The sequence below is a fragment of the Jaculus jaculus genome, chromosome 10 (genome assembly GCF_020740685.1).
Source record: "Jaculus jaculus isolate mJacJac1 chromosome 10, mJacJac1.mat.Y.cur, whole genome shotgun sequence".
Classification (NCBI taxonomy): Eukaryota; Metazoa; Chordata; class Mammalia; order Rodentia; family Dipodidae; genus Jaculus; species Jaculus jaculus.
The window spans coordinates 77,682,821-77,703,653 of record NC_059111.1 but is presented as its reverse complement, the minus strand read 5'-3'; the positions used below and the strand labels follow the sequence as shown (position 1 = coordinate 77,703,653).

Below are 20,833 nucleotides of genomic sequence, written 5' to 3'. Positions count from 1 at the left end.
TTCTCAACAGATGTCCTTTAATGGCAACACAGTTAGATACAGAATATAAAAGCCATGCCCTGCCCTGGACGTCAGCAGTAACCCTGGCCTGCATGTGTGTCTATGAGGGACAGTGGCAATGAGCACCAGCATTTGTAGATTTAATGAATCACACTACATCTTTAGCTGTGTAATTACCAAAACCTCCTCAAAATGCTGTCAATGTACATATTTGTCTTTTGCATACTTATTTTAAACAAGAATCAGAAACAAAGAATGTTCTCCCTCACAAGAAATAACAAGGTCCTATTGTTACAGCATCAGTGCACATATGGTATTTATTCTAGTGTCTGAATATTATTTAAAAGTAAAAACATTATGTATGTGATTCCAGCATTTGGAATGCAGTCAATCTACACCACAGTCATATCACTGTGAGGTTACAGCACATTGCCATGGAGAATATAAATCACGATAAATGTGGGATTAGAGTACAGCCAGTTTGCTGGCAGTTTGCTGAGGTAAAAATGTTATCAATTTTCCTCTTGTAACAGAAACCTTTTAAACAGAGATTAAAACATTAAAAACACCCTGACTTTAACTCTTCTTAAAATGAAAGGCTCACCCTAGTTCAATCAGACTGTTTTTATCATGCAAACAAAGATAACTGACAGTTAGCGTCAGCAAGATAGGAGTTAACACAGAGAATGGTACAGAAACAAACATCTCTCTCACTAGAACTAGGCTTTCAATAGAATAAAAACAAACAAAAAAGCAAAACAAAAAAATAATTAGCGATTTTCTAGCATACACATAAATTCTGGAAAGTACTGATTTTACATTTAAACCTATGGTAAGGTAGCACTTTGATATAATTTTTCATAAATGATGGTTTCTCTGAGTATATACAATTTCCTTCCTTCCTTTACTTTTCTCCTTCCACCCCCTTCATCCCTTTCTTCCTATTTCCCTTCCTTCCTTTCTTTCATTGATTCTCCATGTGTAAACAGGCTGCTACTAAAAAAATAAAAATAAAAATAAATAAAAAATACTGTTCAGATTGATATGCTATTACAACAAAATACATCAGTTTTCAAAGTGGCTACAAATTTTGAAAGAAATTTTATTTATAATTTAAGTCACTTTTTACTTCAGGAAACTATCTTTATTTATTTACTTTTATATCTTCATGTTTTTATTATTTATCTGAGAGAGAAAGAAAGAACATGGACACATCATGGCCTGTTGCTGTTGTTGCAAAGAACTCCAGAGGCAAATGCACTATGTTGAATATCTGGCCTCACATTGGTACTGGGGAGTTGAACTTGGGCTAGAAGGCTGCAAGCAAGCACTTTTAACAGCTTAATCCATCTCCCTAGCCCAGGAACTACTTTAACAAAGAAATGTAAGAATGCAAGATCTTGAGAGTGCTCATCCACAGAAATTCAATGTTGGTTAGTGCCTTCAAATGTGAAGGTTTTCTTCCATATTTAGCATACAAACAGAATTTTATACATTGATTTAGTCTTTTTATTTTATTTTATTTTAAAATTATTTATTTATTTATTTGAGAGTGACAGACACAGAGAGAAAGACAGATAGAGGGAGAGAGAGAGAGAGAGAGAAAGAGAGAGAGAGAGAGAGAGAATGGGCGCGCCAGGGCTTCCAGCCTCTGCAAACGAACTCCAGACACGTGCGCCCCCTTGTGCATCTGGCTAACATGGGACCTGGGGAACCGAGCCTCGAACCGGGGTCCTTAGGCTTCACAGGCAAGGGCTTAACCGCTAAGCCATCTCTCCAGCCCTAGTCTTTTTATTTTTTAATTAGTTCTCATCTTTTTTTTTAAACAGGGGCTGAAGATTTTGCTTATCCACATTTTAAAAGAATACAGAAATATGCTTCCCATATTGCCCTCCCATCCTTGTGATTGTAAAGATGTTTATGGTGCTCTTAAGATATCTCTTTCCCTTGTCAGTTGTCATTTACATTGAGTTCATAAAAATAGTATTAAAGATTTTGGCTCCACTAAACAAAAGCAAATGCAATTTCTATTTGCAATTCTATCCTTTACCCACCCAGCTGTGCAAGGTCCAACAAAGTATGAGATAAGGAAGGGAGGTCTGCAGAGTGGGAAGAAGCACTGGTAGACCTTGCCAGCCTTGTTTCCCACCCCTAGTCCCTTTGCACTGAGATGAGCAAGTGCTCTAGGATAGCCTTGTGGCTTTAGCCAAATGTCCAGATATTAAGCAAGTGCAAATACTAAGAATGGCTTAAGCCGGTGGTTCCAATACAAATGAAAATATCTACTTTAAAAATGACTTCCAAAACCGGGCATGGTGGTGCATGCCTTTAATCCCAGCACTCAGGAGGCAGAGGTAGGAGTATCTCTGTGAGTTTGAGACCACTCTGAGACTTCATAGTGAATTCTAGGTCAGCCTGGGCTACAGTGAGACCCTACCTCGAAAAACCAAAAAAACAAACAAACAAATAAAAAACTTCCTAAAAATCTTTGAGAAACAGACATTTTAGAGAAACCAAAAAGTACATGTACTTGGCTCCAAACAAAGTAAAGAACATAGACACCTCAGAGTTATTATATGATATACAAATGACATTTCTGCTTTCTCCTTCATGTACCACCTTATCCTTACCTTGATTTTGGCTGTCCCTTTTCAAGAGATCTAAATGAAACTGAAATTTATTTAATAAATACATTACTCCCTACACAATCAAGTCTGAAACAGACTCACTTCTGAGGCTTCTTGGTGCTGTTCCAATCAGGGCTCTCTATTAGCACCCATGAGAGAATCAATGGAACCAAGGAAAGGATAGAAGGATGGGAACATGATCATGGGCTGGTGTGATGGCTTAGCAGTTAAGATGCTTGCCTGCGAAGCCTAAGAACCCAGGTTCAATTCCCAGTACCCATGTAAGCATCTTATATATATATTTGTAGTTTGCTTGCAGTGGTTAGAGGTCCTGGTGCACCCATTTTCTCTTTCTCTCTGTCTATCCGCCTTTCTCAAATAAATAAATAAATAAATAAATAAATAAATAAATAAATAAATAAATAAGTAAATATTTTTAAGACAGGATGGGGACATGATCAAATTGAAACCATTTCCATTATGTAAACAAGGACAGAAAGTATTTGTTTCATATTTTGTCCTTCAATGAAGACCTTGGAGAATTTTATACATATACTACAGAGAACTAGAATTGAATCTCAGCTCTATCTCTTACAGTTAGTCAAATATGTGCCTTGTGTAACAAAGCTGCTAGGTAAGGTAGGTGCACTCTGGCCTGGCAGGTGGAGTTCATTCCAGAGTGCCCAGCTGCTTGGTAAAGGTAAGTTTTCTCTTTACTTTCCCTTCTTCTCTACTAAATCTAAAATCATTCCTTTGTCTGTCAGATCATACTCTGTAAAAATGCTGCTGTCTGCTATCAAGTAGAACTGAAACTGGTAGAACAGAAAGTTATTGTCAAAATGAAACATTTTTGTTCTGACTGTGATGTAAGTAACCGCCATGAAGGCCAACTGTCATTTCAAAGGCAACCTGGGAGTGACCCCTTAAGGAGATGTGCTGTTGGGGTAGGCTTTGCCAGCTTTTCCTTGTCAGAGGTCAGCTCACTCTCTTGCTACTATCTTCTACCTATTGTCACAAGGAATGATGTCCAGCCTGCCATCTTTGCCCTCCCATCATGAAGTAGCCCCTTGAGACTTTAAGCCAAAATAAACTTTCCTCCCATCAGCTGCTTTTGGTTGGGTGCTTTATCCCAGCAACAAGAAATCAACTCCAACAATATAATATGGAAGCCTCATCCCAGAATCCCTGGAGACAAGTTGTCAGAATAAGCTGGCTATGACTAGCACTGTTATCCAATCACTACTTTCTCCCAAATTATGAAACGAGTCTCAGATCTGAGTAGGGAGGGAGAGACAGGGTCAGTTCTTTCTTTAGTAGTACAAAAAGGTGCCAGCCTTATGGAAGGCAGGTTTGGTTAGAGGAAGTGCCCCAAGAACCACATCTTACAGTGAGGGGCATTTGCCAAAGGGAATAAATTAGAATCATAATCTCATTCTACGTTTCAACAATGGACCACTTTCTTCTCTCAAAGGAGACACTCTGCTTTGCCCCCTAAAAAACATTACCTTCAAATCTTCTACATTATTTAGTAGATTCTTTAGGGGAAAGGAAATCTCCAAGGAAAAAGTAGAGTCTTAGTCAAGTGGACAAATACAGAGACAAAGAAAGGCTAAGCAGTTTACCCCACGGTGTGCTAGTCTTCTGATGTATAGAATGAGAACATTCAAGTTCACAGATGTGGTCAGCAGACAGCCCTGCCTTCAAAAATAAACAGTCTTGAAAAGATCAAGAAAGGAAGGAGGAAGGGAAGGATGCATGAGAATTTTATATAGGTCAAAGAGAAGACATGTCATTTAAAACAGGGCTCCATAAAGCACATCACCAGTGCAAACCTAGCTGAAATGAGGCTTTCTTCTATTCATACATGATCTTTCTGTTCAGCTCATGCTGATACAGTGAGTGTGTGTGCGAGGATAACCAGAGCCGACAGTGTTTAAAACGAGCACCATTCAGATAAGGCAGCAGATGTGCAATAATCCAAGAAACATTTTATAAAATCTTACAAGTAAAGACTTTCCCCCTTTCCTAATTACCTTGACTTTGATGAACATATTGTGTAATTTCAGGGGGTGGGACAGTAATGAATCAAACATTTTGGAAACTTTTGAAATGCGGATATATTTGTGGTTGAGGATTCAGTTTTTTTTTTTCTTTCTTGAACTACCATATGTTTCAAACCCAAACAATTTCTGCTATGCATCAGCTAGAATTTGGGGCTTTATCAAAAATGGGAAGTTTTTTCTTTTTTGGTTCAGCCTGATTGATGGAAAACTAACTCACTTAATTCCATCGGATGATTAATTTTATGTCATGATAAATTCATTAAAAAGAAAAAAAAAACAGACTTCTACTTCTATCTCCTAATCAACATTATGACAAAACTTAAGAACTAAAAAATAAAATCTCTAAAGAACACCTGAATGCTAACTAATTTTAACAATTTGATTTTTTCATGGAACCTGATAAAATCAGATACTGCTTCTTTCCTCCCTGAGCTCTTTCTAATAAGGAAGTTGTGTGGGAGTTGGTGAATAGCCTTAAATTTCAGAATGAAGAGAAGAATGCCTGGGAGGAGATAACTAAACTTTTGAGGCTGGAGATGTCAAAAGGCACCACCAAGTGGCAGATTGCGGGAAGTGCAGTCTCTGCTGATGAGGCCAGGCTGCAGGCAGGCACACCAGCTTGCTGACTTCAGCTGCTGCAACTGCCCAGAGACCACCAACTTTGGCCAGTACTGTCACTAGGCTTTACAGTTTCCAAACAGTGATAAGAAGCTGAATCAGAATTTCAGACCAAGTTCTCTGATGTAGAACACAGAGCTGGGATCCTCTAGTATAGAATGCACACAGATCTAGCAGCAATGTTAGAAGACTCCAGATAGTTTTCAGGAACTACAGCGGTAATTCCTTCTCCTCAAATGCACGGTAGATCTATGGCTTTTCTTTTAGAACTGATGGAAAGTACTTGTGATGACGTAGTTTTCTAAATATATGCCTCATACACATGTATATAAACATATACACAAAGGTACCTTTTATGCTTATAGACAATATGAAAAGTATTAGTATATAAAAAAAGAGCTAGCTGTGGTGGCACATGCCAGTAGGATATTGCTGAAGAGGTGGAGATAGGAGGATCAGGAGTTCAAGGCCAGCCTGGGTCACACATTTGCCAGGTGTGGTGGCGCATGCCTTTAATCCCAGCAATTTGGAGGCAGAGGTAGGAGAAGTTGCCCTATGAGTTCAAGAACAACCTGAGACTACATAGTGAATTCCACATCAGCCTGAGCTAGAGCAAGACTCTACCTTGAAAAATGAAAAAAGAAAAAAAAAAAATCACACCCCCACAAACTCAATAGTAACTCAGTAGTTAAGACAGTTAGGTGTATGTATTTCAAGTTTCTTTTCTTCCTTTCTTTCTCTTCATTCATTCATTTATTATTTGTATGCATGTGCACCAGGACCTCTTGCTACTACAAATGGACACCATGATACTTGTGATGCTTTTTATGTTGGGCTTATATGAGTGAGATGTTTGGACCTGAACCCAGGCTGGAAGGCTTAGCAAGCAAGCACCTTTAACCACTGCACCATCTCTCCAGCCCTGTTTCCAGTTTCTGTCCTTTGTTTATACATATTTATTATTTATTTTGTAAAATTATCTTATTCTATATTGAAATGTTTAAGTCCATATTAAGTAACACCATACAGTTTTATCCAGAATGGGTAAACTTCTTAGCTAGGAAAGGACCAACTGTAAGAAGCATACCTTAGCCTTTATGTAAAGATGTAAATTTAAGTCCTTCCAAGCACATGGCTCAGACATGCCTGATCTCCTTACTCTTTATCTATTCAGTATGAGAAAAAAAAATGACCTTGGAATTACCACCTAGCTCTCAACAGTGGCAATAAAGTTTCTATAAGCTACTCATCGCAGTGGTTCTGATAATTTGCTGAAAAAGGAGATGGCCATTTCTGCCTTGCTTAGCTTAGAACATTATGAGGAAGAGTAAGTGAAAGCAGCAAATGTAAGTCACTGGCAGTCACCCAGGTATGCACATGCTCTTTAGGTTACTGGTGTTCTCAAGTACTTAGTACCCAGGAGGCACTCTCACACTTTTCTTCAGTGGAATGAATGCTATGGTTCTCTTTGAAGAGTAAATGACCCTGTAACTGATTTGGGCTCAGAGGAAGGCTAAGTGATTTTCACAGGAAGTACTTCTGTAAGGGCCACATCTCACACTTCCTTTTCCTATAGGTGTTTGTTTCCTTGCCATAAATCTTCATTGTCTAAAAATGTGTCCCCTCTTTATCCCAATTAGAGCTTTCTGCCAGTATAACTTGAAGTGATTAAAGGCCCCAGTACTGCAGCTCTGCTTAGTTTTGCAGCTCTCCTGAACTTCCTGCTGCTCATCCTTCCCAGATGATGCAGAACATCTCCCAATAGCTTATTGTTGCTCGCTCTCCAAAGGATTTTGATTTTTTATGGGGATCCCTTTCCTCCAGCCTTACTGAATGCTCTCTGGGTGCTTGTGAGGCTGTATCTTCTCAATCACATCCAACTGACAAATTTACATCACTATTTCTAGTATTCCAGTCTACAGATATGTTCTTACTAGCTAAGCTGATCTTGTGTTCTATTACACCAGACTTTTTGGATTCTTTCCAATGCTTAATTAAAGTTTTGTTCTTCCTTTTACAATCAACATCTCATATGCAATGATGAGTACAAGTAGAGGGTATCAGGTACAAGTCACATCCTCTGCATGTCATGTGCTGAACTAGTCAATACCCTAAAAATTGCAAATAGGAAATTATAAGTGGACTCACAATTAATTTTCTAATTAAAATTTTCAAAGCAATTAAACAAAAAAAAAATTCCACTCAACTTTGAGATTCATCTCTGCCAACTTAATTTTACCCTTTATCCCATTTTGCTTCTCCTGCCCCCTTTCTGCACCAAAGTGAATTCTTACTGGGTTATGAAAGGGCAGGGACAGGAAAGAACCAAACCTTATCAAAATGAAAATGGAAGCAAAAAGATAAACAGAAAGAAAAGGATTAAAAAGACACGTGTCTGTGAGCCTGATCAGAGTAAGGGTGAAGCAGGAGGAGACTGTATGAGACGCCAATGTTTCTTGTTTTGTTTTTTCACAGAAGAAAATCTTTCATGTTACATATTTTGCTTATTTGGCTCAAATTAATATTTGTCGAGTTTTGTGAACATGTTGTCTAATCAAGTAGTATTAGTTCTTTTTCCTTCATTTACATTCTCCAAACCACTTTACCCCTTGTCATGTTTTCACACCCTTAGTTATGTTAAATCTTAAGTTATTGCAGGCTTGTTCATCATCATCTTTCTCATAAAGTTACCCTTAATACTCTATTCTCTGGGTATCTCTCCTTTCTGAAAAATCACTACATAGCTGCCATAGGCAGCATCCCTACTAGATGACACATTTCTCCAGAGCAAGGAACACATTTCACCTGCCATCAGAGCTGCATCTTCTTACACAGAATGATAACATCATTGATGAGTATATGCTTAGACTCCCTCCATCCACCAAAAAGGCATTTGCTTAAAGAAAGAAAATTACTTACTGCCTTCCCATGTACAATGCAAAAGATTCAGAGCCCCTTCTACCCTCTTCCAGTGTGCAAGGTGAAAGAATGCATATGCTATGGCTTCACTGTCTCCTCGCTTCAGGATGTGTTCTGGGGGGAGGATTAAGCTTTTCATTTCTAGTAGGTACTGAAATAAAAAAGACAGGAGACAGATGTGTTAATGTACAGTGGCTGAGAATTCAATATTGACAGAGGCCAATTTCCCTAAAACCACCATTTATAAGCATTTCATCAAACCTACCACCTTGTTACTACATTTGAAGACAATTACTAAAACACCCAGCAATTCAGTTTCTTGACAGATAACCCATCAGCCTCATTCTAGTTTTCTTCAGTGAAAATCAGAGGACTGCAGGCTAATATATTCTAATCAAGGAAATACAGACTCAAACAGCAAAAATGGAAAATGTAGAAGACAAAATAATTTGGCCTAACTTTATAACCATAACGAAAATGCATAAAACAGAAACATAAAAGTCAAGAATAAAGACTCAACTCCCTGCACTATAGGAATCCTGCAATGTGACCTGCAATGCCCATGTTTTTTGCTTTGTGGATTTATGAGGAAGGACTTTGTTGTATGAATAGAGCTACCAATAGCTGCTCAGATGTGGGAGGGGCAAAGGACATCCATCTGTGTTGGGAACACCCAGGGAAGAGAACGATACAGACTCTACATCTTCTGGGTCATTTCCCCAAGACTGGAGAGCATGGAGCTTAAACTTCTTCATTCCTACTTTCTACACACTGGGCAAGAACAGACGTGGGCTGAGATGCTCATATTTCCATTTTTATTCTTTTGCATTTACTGGAGAATAGTAAAGGAAGCAAACTTACAACAACCTCCTAGTGCTCCATTCTTCATTAACTCCCTTCCCTGATTCATCCTCAAACACATCGTGCTACATGCACCAGTACTACCACCACCCGCAGCAGCAGAAGAAGAAGAAGAAGAAGGAAGAGAAGAAGAAGAAGCAGGAAGAGGAGGAGGAGGTACTGGTGGAGAAGAGACAATGACTACTTTGGAGGGAAGTATTTAATTAACATGAGATGGATACAACATTGAAAATTTTTAATGTCAGAAAGAATTGTCATGGTTTCCTTTTGTCAGTGGAAATGTATAGGGTAAAGGGTGGAAAAGTATTACACCTGTAAACGTCTCCTTATAGCCTCTCGTGGGAATTTACTCCTTTGGGTGTCACCAGTTCTCTTTAAGTCTCTCCAGCTGGCACACTCAGTGGAGGGTATATGGCCCAGCAGGAACCAGGAGGACACACTGGGTTCAATGGCTGGCTACTTTTTCTGAAGTCTGGATTTTTGTTGGTTTGTTTGTTTTATGAAGTAGGGTCTTACTCTGTGCCAGAATGACCTGGAATTCACTATGTAGTATCATGTAGGTCTCCAACTCACAATCCTTCTATCTATACCTCACAAGTGCTAGGGTTAAAGGTGTGCGCCACCACATCTGGATAATGTCTGGATTTTATTTTAGAGCAAACCCTCAAGCCTCTAAGTCTTGGCAGGAGGAGGCCAAAAGTTGGAAGGAGGCTCCCAGGATATGCCAAGCCACAGGGAGAGCTAGTGCAGAAAGTCCAATAAGACAGAGCCCTCCAATCATGGATGACCTTTATTATTTTGATGTTGGTTTATCAAGCATGACTTCCAAAAGAACCTTTAGTGATTTGCTTTGTGACTCTACAAGCTAATGATGTCTTCCTACATCACATCCATTTTGTCTTAAAATAGTTCAGGCCAAAATATTTTTGGGAAAAGGAATCACTGAGAATTGCCTCACAACCCAACTAGTACTACAGTTATCACAATATAAATACAAAGGACAGAGTTTAGGCTTAGAGATAGCTGGTTATCCTCTCATGATTCTGTTACCTTAATAGAGGCCATTATAATGTACATAATTCCAGCAATGGTCTTATAAGGCTCCTAGGTTACAAAGCATCAGAAAGACCTATGACTCATAAGTGCTATGAATTATATTAGTTGATTAGTAAGTAAGCACAGGAAGACCACTTGGTTATCCTTGATAATCTTCAGTAAGACTGATGAAATATCTTATCTCATTAGGAAAATATTTTACCTAACAAGAGCCTCAGAGTCCAACTAAATAGGGAAGCAACTAGCTTAGGTGACCCAGGTAAACTGAAGTCTCTTTAAGACCCCCAAGAACCAGATGGTAACTAACAGCAAAGTGAACATGACTTTTCTTTTGATTCTGTGATGAGGAAAGACTTTCAGAGTTGCTTCATTAAGTATTCTCTCCTCTCTTGGGCTGAAGGACATTCAATAACAGGGAGAAATAAGAAGAGGAACTGTCTGTTACCCTAATTGTGAGTTGACAGCAAACTATGATATAGAATAGAGAAAAACTGGGTTCATAAAATAGTTGATTGAAGGGATGCTATAGATCTGCCCCATGCCTATCCTATGTAGTGGCCTCTACCACATGTGGCTAATTCAATTTAAATTAAAATAAAGCAACATAAAAGCTCAGTTCTTTCATTCTACCAACCACATTTCAAGTCCTCAAGTGCTATATACAGCAGCACTATAATGGAAAATGTAGGGACTCTTCCATTACTACTGAAAGTACTTTTGAACAGCACTGCTATAGACAATGATGCCCAATCTTCCAACAATTGGACCAATTTTCAAATGAAAATAATTCACAGATGGTAGGAGTGTCTACTATTTGAAAATATGCAGTAGGTCAAAACTATAATAGATATAATAAAGCAAAATTTCACTTAGAAGCATGGTTGACCATCAAGACATCTACATACACTTGAAAAAACAGTCACTGTGTGAGACAGATGGCTCACTCAGCTGACAGACCAAATGGATACATATGGTTTCAAGGACATCATGCATAGTCCCAAGTGTAGGCTCTCAACTCTCTCTGGTCTTGGTGTGCATGCTTTTCACATAGCACTTTAGATATGCATGTCTTTTCTTCATGTCAATGATAAAACCTTCAAGAATATGAACCTTGCCACCTTCACCTTAGTATATCCTACTACACTTATTCTACCTTGCACATCAAAGTTATATACAAATATATCTTTGGACTTAGGTACAAATAATACTTCCTAAGAATACTCTCAAAATGAACATTCTTGATCTAGCCAGCTTCATGAGGTCAGCCAAAGCAACTCACTAAGGAAACCGAGCTCTGCTTTCTCATTCTATCTATATGACAGACCTATTTTTGCATAGAAAGAATATTTCTACTCCTTTATAGCTCCAAACAGAATGTTGGCCCTAACCAAATGATGAATGCTAATAACAATAATGTGTTATGGTTTTGGCCAAGCTTAAAATGGCTGGCAAGATCAGTTCTCAATGTGTGCACCATTTAAATTAGAAAGGCATGGAACAACATTTCACATCCTACTTGTCAAGAGAAAAATAAATGCAAGAGAGCAGATCCCTATCCACAAGTATGCAGAAATCAATTAGACTAACTGCAGCTTGCAAATAAGAGAACACTTTCTGCCTGTCTAGATTAGCAACTTGGTTTCCATTAGCTAAGTCAGCATTCTGAACTATCTTGACTGCATCCTACCTAACTTCCTTCCCAGATTCTCAATCACACTGCCAATTGAAGTGTAGTGGTTCTAAAGGTTTCGGAAGCAACTTTTCAACATCAATTTGTGTCAAAATTTTATTCCTTATGCCCAGAGCTAGGCCATCCAAAGAAACATGGAAAGCTGCGTGAGCAGTGCCTGCTTGTGGAAGCGTAGAGTAGAGGCCAGCTCACCCAGGAGGAAAGCTGTGGCAGAGACTACTCCAGGTGACTACTGAGGGGAAAGGACTCCAGAGTTATCCGTCACATAGGTACTAATGCAACACAACTAATTCAAACCCCTTTTTGGAATCTTCAATACCAACACCATCATAAGCCATATGCAAATTATTAGCAAAGGATAAGGGTGATAAAGTGTGAAAGCACAAGGTAGTTAGGACACATTCAGATAATAGCTATCAAATTGCTCTCACAACACCAGGCAGCGGAAGAATATTTATTAGCATGGAAAATGTTTATGATCTATTGCTAAGTAGAAAAAAATACCTCAACAATACCATATATATTTGATAACCAACATGTACACATAGTCATTAAAAAGCACTAGAAAATCAATTTGAATTTATTTAAGGGTAGCTAAATAATATTATGAGAGATTAGTTTTTGTTGTGATCTGTGACTTCCAGATTTCATACAATAAGCATTAGTAATTTTTCTATATATGCACATATGATATGTATGGATAAATGTGTATGCAATCTGGACACTGCATCAAAACACAAACAGTAAGCCATGCAAACAAATTATAATGAGCCACAGCCATTATAGTTCTGACAAAAGACTGTAAATCTAGAAAATATGTTTTCAAAAATATTAATAGATAGTTCAGAGAATAAAACTAGTGCTATTGGAAAAGGGCACCAGATCACAACTTCAGTGTTGGCTATTACTCAGACTCACGTAAGGCATATGTGTGGAATCAGATAGAATGCCACAGGTAACCATGGTTCAGCCAGCCCACACTGTAATGGGGAATAAGGTGCCCTTCACTATGGCTCCTGGCCTTACTTTCCACTCTGCCACTTGTACTGGGAACTGTTGCTGGGAAGCCTGCTACACAACACAGATATTACCTTGGGGAATTAAATAATGACCTAATTTCTTTGCTCTTTAGTTTATCTATAAAAACTGAACAATGAAAACATGCATGTTATTGAGCGTAAAGTTTGAAGATTGCCTCAATAGAGGGAATGTATTTACATAATAGCTGTGAATAAGTACCTGCACTTTAACTGACCAAAACAGTTAAATGTTTATATTATTGTAAAGGTGAGTTGTGTTTTTTTGTATGTGCATGTCCTACAGATTATTGAGTCTGTTTCTAAGCGAAATGTGTGAGGAGTTTTCTCACAGTAGTTGATCAGCTGAAGAGAAGTGGCTACTGGAAATTACCAACAGACCAATATGGAGATAAGTGAAAGCAAAGCTGAAAAGGCAAATTCAACCTGATGGGCTGCTGTAGCATGTGGGGACGTGATTGCTTCTTCCTGGCTTCTTTCCTATTCATCAGTCACTCTGTTTCATCTGAAAGTATGCAGGTGCCCACAGTAGATCCCAAGGAAAGATACAAGAGTATCCTGTTGCCCTAAGGACAGAAGTGAGGGTGTCTATGTTTCCAAGAGTTTAAATATGTAAACACCCATAGCTTACTCAAAGACACAGATGTGGGAGGACCCACTGTGTACTCGAAGACACAGAAATAGCATAGTGTACCTTAAGGACAGATATAGGATCATGCACAAGGCTCCCCAAGGGCAGATATACAAGTATACATAGTGTGTCCCATGTACAAGGGTCTTATAGAACCTGTAGTGTATCCCAAAGCCATATGGTGGAGCACCCAAAATTTATCCCAAGACCATAAATGTGAGTCAGGTTATACATGGATGCTCATGTGTACATGAGGGTGGAAGTAGAATAAGTAGGATAAGTGCATATCTAGGCAAAGAAATAATAAATAGAAATAATAAAGAAATAATAAAGTCCAACTCACTAAAACACAGCACACTTAGCACCAAGGAAGCAAAAGGACCTCTCTGTGAAAATGGATATGTGAGTCAATGTGATTAAATGAAGAGTTTACCTTGCCAAGATGTGGAGTAGGTAGGTGGGTACTAGGGCATGAAGGAGGCTGGGCAGTGGCCTTGAAGCATCAAAGGATGTTGAACACTATCCTGATAGCAACAACTTACACTAACAAGCACTGTTACCCCGTAACTCACAGGGGAGACCAGAGGCTCAGTATCTTGCCCAGTGTAACACAAGCAGCATGGGGCAGGGCTTGCTGAGGAACTCAACCCTTCTGCCACTTTCCAAGGAAGGGAAGCAGGAAAGGCCCCAAGACACCCAGAAAATGCCTTCTACCTTGAGTGAGTCTGTGGTTTTCAAAATTTTAGATGCAGAATAATATATTTGAGGGCAAAAAATATCCCACAAAAGACACAAAATACATGAAATTAATGAAGTACAAAGTGGGGCTATGTGAAAAGAGACTCAAAAGGGTTCTGAGGAATTCTTCTAGCTCATAAAAAGACTGAAAAATACTACAGAAGGCTATCGGGAACAGTCTTGAGGAAAATAGAGAATTGTGTGGGGCCTTCATGCAGGGAAAAGGTAGGAGTTAGTTAAGTATCAGATAGCTCCTATCACAGCCCAGGGGAAATGGACAAAAGAAGTTCCCCAGGACTAGTGTCTGACAGAATCTGAGAGTAAAAGGAGGTATCAGGGCAACTGTGGATGTTGTAGTTCAGAAGTCTAGAATAACATGAAGTTCTGAATTGAGATAATGATTCCAGAAGAAGAAAAGGATTAGTAGTGTGGTGGTAAGGTGGCAAATATAGTATCGTATCGTATCGTATCGTATCGTATCGTATCGTATCGTATCGTATCGTATCGTATCGTATCGTATCGAACATTTCTAGAGAGAAGTCTAGAGCCTGTGAGAGAAGTTAGAAACAGATTCTGGTGTTCTGGGACACATGCAGAAGCCATGAGATTCCCCAGGAGAGCTTTAAAGAGCATAAATGAATGGGAAGAAGAGGAAAGAACACAGAGCAGAGCACCTTGAGTATAGGAATGGTAGAGAGATGTGAAGCTGAGACTGTCTCAAGATATAAGAAGTGGGCAGGAACTAGGTGTGAGACTCACTGGTAGAGCACAGGATTAACATGCATGAGACCTGGGGTTCAATATCCAACATCCCCAAAAGAAAAGATATATGTGGGAAAGAGTCAGTCAGTAGACCAAATGGAGAGAAATGACAGGATGAGGCTTTTGAAGCCAAAGGATCTGGTGGCTAAGCCAGGGTGACTGCTGGGGTAACCTGGCAGCCTTGGCTGAGAGGCATTGGAGGGAGCAGCTGTAGCATTCTTAGCTCAGAGACGTCTTAGAAACTTTCTGTTCTGGAGAAATGTAACTTCAAAATTGTTTTCTGCTCATTTTCTTCTGGGTCATATTTCCACAACACATTCCCCTTACTCTAATCCAAAAAGGCTTTGGAACAAAGTATGACTCAATTCAAAGAACCTTATATTGAAATAATATTTGAAATGTGCCATTGATATACAATATCATAGACAATCTGCCAGAGTATTTTAAATTTCTGCTTCCATGCTTCAAGCATTTTAAATGCTAAAACCCACTACACATTGTTTCCTAAATTGGATTATAAAACAATTTTATACTCTGTCAATCAGCTTTACCAAGATATAAACAGGGTTGCTTTAGTGTTCACATGAAGTGGAATTTCCATCACTCTGAATTGTACTGTACATACTCTATTAATACATAAATTAAAAGGATGCTTTCCTCCAAGAGCCTCGAGAAATATCTATGAAATGAGGGTTTCTAAATTAACATTAGATGAGCTTTGGAAAAGGAAAATAAAAGTAAATTTTTAATGGGGATGCATTTCTGTCATAACATTTTTACTTCTCTATTTTCGTATGCCTTTCCACATTCTAATTTAAGAACAAGAATCTATTAGGGTAAGTCCTCACTTCAATATTCTCACCAGTCCAAGCTGTCCTATTGGTAAAATAAGTTTCATGAGTGCAGTATGCATCCTTTCTTTAAGGAATGCCTGTGTTTCCTCCCTGTCCCCTGGATGGGTGCAGTGAGAAGAGACATGGTTCAGTGGTTCTGGGATTTTAGGCAAGATTAAGACAAAAGCTTTTCCCCATGAAACTGCTGATGATTTTTCTCCCTCAGCAGTTCCATTCACAACATCTACGAATGTCAGGGGGCTGACTCTGGCTCCACAACTCTGTCTACACTGCTCAGAGTAGGTTGTGGGGCTTCAAATGCTGAGGTGCTCTTGAGTTGGTAGTGGCCCTTAGACATCTGTTGTTTTCTCAACTATATGTATAGGAGCATTGGAGTGCTGGTTTCTACAGTCTTTATATGAAATGTCTCCCAAAGGCCCATGTGTGAAAGACTTGATCCCCAGCTTACAGAACTAATGAGAGATAGTGATGGACTTAGTGCATAGAGGTTAGGTTACTGGTAGGGAGCTAGTGAAGGGGTTACTAGGATCCCAGTCCCATCCTGTTTTGCTTTGCTTCCAGTAATCAGATGCCCTGCAAAAAAAGGCAAAAGGCAACTGACTGTGGTGTTAGGCCTCTAAAACTGGGAGACAAAATAGACATTGATTCCTTATATACTCCTTACGTAAGTTATTTTGTCACAGTGATAAAAATTTGACTAGCACCAGATTCTTTATCTCAGTTCTAACAGAGAAACCTTATTTTTACTTGTTTTATTTACTGAAGTTTCACATAAGGCTGCATTAGGACTGGAAAATGTTTATTTCCATGTTCATGCTTTTGAAGAAAATTAAAGGTATACTACTGTGAGGAGTCTAACCATAGACAAACAGTTGTGTGTTTGCAGGTGAAGAGGACCTGGGACACAGGAGTTTTTCTTGATGATACTGACCAGCTCAGACTTTTCTATCAGCCAAAGCTCAATTCTAGGATTCAGCATGCCAAAGGTTTCAGTGCATGTGATCTGTGCATTCTCTGTAGAGCTATGCACTCCCACAGTGCTACACATAGAGAATGCTGATAACAGAAAAGCAATGGAACTGGCTTCTGGGAGTTATAAGCATCCATGTTATCTATTCAGCTTTGATTGTGGGCTAGCTGCCTCCCTTCTACGGGGTACTGAAACAGGCCGCCTGTCTCACAGGGACATTGCCTGCTCTGTATACTATTTGAGAGCACAGACCATGTATGGCCAGTGTCCCAGTGTGTGGTACATCGTAATTGCTCTCCCAGCAACTGAATGAAAAAGATGACTTTGTTACAGAATTGGACACCTTAGAAGAGCATGGAAAGGGATGGATATTAGCAGGAAGATGACCCTCTTCATAATAAAGTTGGGGTGATGCCTCCTGATTATTCTGTTAGAGCAGAGTAGTACTGGTTAAATAAATGTAGTTCTAACAAGCTGTAGATAACTGGAGACCTAGTACAATGTGAAGCTTCCAATGGGGGAGGGGTGAAGAATTCCTCCTCTGCATCATGAGAGCTTTCTCTCTGAAAACAAGAGTGCCGGAGCAGCAAGGAGAGCATTGATGGGTGACCACAACTGGGAGACTCCACACTTCCCACCTGGTCTGAAAGAAGTATTTGATGGCTTTCAAATGAGCCTTTCCCTTCACATCCTGTGGGTCTCTGGGCAGCTGGAGCCTCTGACTTTATAGTTCACACTAGGGGTAGTTTCTCTACCACTTCTGTGTCTTCCACTCATGCTGCTCCTACTGCCCTAAGGCTAGCTGGGAGGAGTACAGCATCACTCAACAGCCCAATTCTGCATGGCTAAAATGCCCCCAGGAATAAAATGTGAGCAGGAAAAGGCTTTGGAGACCAGTCCAAACATAACACATGTGTGTGTGTGTTTCAGGGACAGTTAAAGTTACTTTAAGTTGGGGTTCATCATGGAAACAAAGGGGTATGAAAGAGATCAATGGTATGGTTGGATCTGGGGCATTCCCACAGGTCTATGTGATAAGGGCTTATATGAATGAAGTACCTGGCTTGGTACTACTGGAATGTGGTAGAACCTGTAAGAGGTAGGGCAGAGTGGGAAGTCTTTAGATTATTGGGTAAACATTCTTCAAGGGGATAAAGAGATCATTGCCAATTCCTCTTTTGTATCCTGGCTATGAGGCTAATGGTTTCCCATGTGTTGTTGCCAAGATGTGCTGCCTCATCATAGGCTCAAATGCAATGGGGTCAACTGATCATGGATGGAAACTTCCAAAACAATGAGCCATATTTTCTTTACAAGCTCTGATATTTGTTATAGTAGCAGCTAGTACATTAAGACAAGAAACATCTTGCCTCAGTTTTGCAGGGCAATGAAGATGGAAAATGCAGAGATGCTTTCTGAGACAACCTCAAGCCTAGAAAAGCCTGGCCTACCTGAGGGAAAAAGCAGCAGGAGGAAGGGCCTGGGTATGGGGAAGTTTCACCCTAGACAAATTGTTGAGCTGGTGTGCAGAAGCTGGTGGTACTAGGATGGCAAAGAATATGATGGCACTGTGCCTAGAACAAGAACATAAACACAGAAATAGGTAGCTTTTAGTCAGCCATAAGCAATGGACTTACCAACACCTGTAAGTTGCCAGGTCCCCGGAGACAGGATATAGTTATCCCTGGAGATAACAGCTGCATTCAGAACATGTTAAAGCCCTGTGTCAAATCTGGAGACGTGAAGGGACCTTCAAAGTGTTCAAGGCCAGAGGCATGATGCTGCCACTGTTACATTCTCTGGGTTAGGGTTGCCCAAGAAGCAACTGGTAAAGTGTTTTGGGCAGGCTCTATTTCCACTTCTGATGCACATATAGAGATAGAGCTGAAGTTTAAAAGGGAAGAAATGAGAAAGGGACCAACATGTACTGAGCATGCATTGGTGAATTATGTGATCTAATCCATGTGTTTGTCATCAACCCTATGATGCCATTTCTTTCAATGTATTTCCTGAGTAAAGACAGGAGTTTTACATATGGGGCCTGGTATTTAGAAAAGTATGAATATAAAATAGCTAACAATGTTCCACTTTACTAGCAGTAGCAAAAAAAAGCAAAATAAAACAACAAAGTTCCCTTTGTATTTAATAAATTCATAAATGACTATTGTTATTTTCTTCATTTTTAAGGTATTGCACAGTGATTGTGATGAGATGAGAGGAAGCTGTGTGTGAATATAAATTACTGTCATTTTTGGTAAGCAATTTGGCAATGAATGTCAAAAGCCTTCAAGGTGTGTCCTCAGCTGACTCTAGTATCCTACAGAAATATTCCTGAAGAATCCCTCTATTCTCAGAGGTTCACTAATGCCTGCAATGGAAGAATCAAATAAATCATTCTCTTCAACATATGGTGGTAAGAAAAGAGATATCCACATGAAACAGAAGAAAACTGGACTACCACATTACACCATATGCAAAAAAAAAAAAAAATCCAAAATGCACTAAATAAAGACATAAATGTTAAGGCCTAAAATTACAAAACCTATAGAATAAAATATAGGGCACAAGCTTTATAGAATTGGGCTTAGAAATGACATCTTGAGTATGAAGCCAGAAGAACAAGCAACAGCTGGTAAGGTGCTCCGTGGGTGGAGTGCCTGCCTAGCATGCAAGAAATCTTGGATTCCATCCCAGCACTGCATAAACTGGGCTTGGTGACGCATACTTCCAGCACTTAGGAGATAGACGCAAAAGTAGCAGAAGTTCAAGGTCATCCTTGACTACATAAGGGAGTTCCCGACCAGCCTAGAATATATAAGACATTGTCTCAAAAAAGAAAAAAAAGCAATAAAAAAACAAATACACACATGTCGACTACATCAAAGCAGAAGCAGTTCTGTGGAGCAAAGCAAACCATCAACAGAGTAAAATGATGACCTGTGGAATGGGAGAAAATATTTGAGAGCCATATATCTGGCAAGAAGTTGATATTTGAAATATATAAGGAACTCATATAATGGAATAGCAAAAGACACAAACACCAAACTAGAGCCCTCACTAACTTGATTTTTAAACTGGGCAAAGGACTCACACAGACATTTATTCAAAGATAAATAAACAACCACCAGTATGGGAAAAAATGTTCAACCTCATGAAATACCAGAGAATTGTAAATCAGAACCACAAGATTTTATACTCATTATGACAACTGCAGTGAGGAAAACTGCAAGTGTTGGTGAAGATAGGGTTATTAGAACCCTTGAGCACTGTTGGTGAAATATAAATGGTGCAGTCATTTATAAAAATAATTTGAGGGCTGGAGAGATGGCTTAGCATTTAAACGCTTGCCTGTGAAGCCTAAGGACCCCAGTTCAAGGCTCGATTCCCCAGGACCCATGTTAGCCAGATGCACCAAGGGGCCACACACGTCTGGAGTTCGTTTGCAGTGGCTAGAAGCCTTGGCGTGCCCATTCTCTTTCTCTCTCTCTCCCCCTCTCTGCCTTTCTCTCTCTGTCACTCTCAAATAAATAATAAAATTTAAAAAAAACTTAAAAAAATAGTTTGAAGGCATCTACAAAAATATAAGACAGGACTACCATATGATCCACAATCCCACTTCTGGGTATTTGTCAAAAAGAAGTGAATCAAAACAGTTGCCAGGGGCTACAAGAATCTAGTAAGTGGGGAACTGGAACTCAGGGGAACAATTCTAACAATACAAGGCACACAAGGTGAGAAAATCCTAGAGATTTACTGTTTAACAAAATTAGATCAGTACTACATGCCTAAACACTTAAGAGGATAGATCTCAGTTTTTTAAACCACATGCTCACAATAAGAAGTATTAGAAAAACAGCAACAGAGAATAACTTAAAGGGGATTGAGGACAGATAGATAAAAATATGGACTTTAATGTTAAATTGGAGGTTAACCTTTTGAAAATTATAAACTCTGTTAAGTTGATAGCCCTCTCCCACAAATGATAAATAAACCTCTAATATCTAACC

General features: G+C 39.3%; 1 protein-coding gene across 8 annotated transcripts in view; it reads right to left on the bottom strand.

Annotated features, from left to right (window-relative positions):
• Positions 1-20,833, bottom strand: part of St7 (suppression of tumorigenicity 7) — a 312,701-nt gene that overhangs the window by 11,697 nt on the left and 280,171 nt on the right. For all 8 annotated transcript variants that reach the window (XM_045160301.1, XM_045160302.1, XM_045160307.1 and 5 more), the window contains one exon: positions 8,228-8,378. In XM_045160301.1, the coding sequence (XP_045016236.1) occupies positions 8,228-8,378 (151 nt within the window). The remainder of the gene's footprint in view (positions 1-8,227; positions 8,379-20,833) is intronic.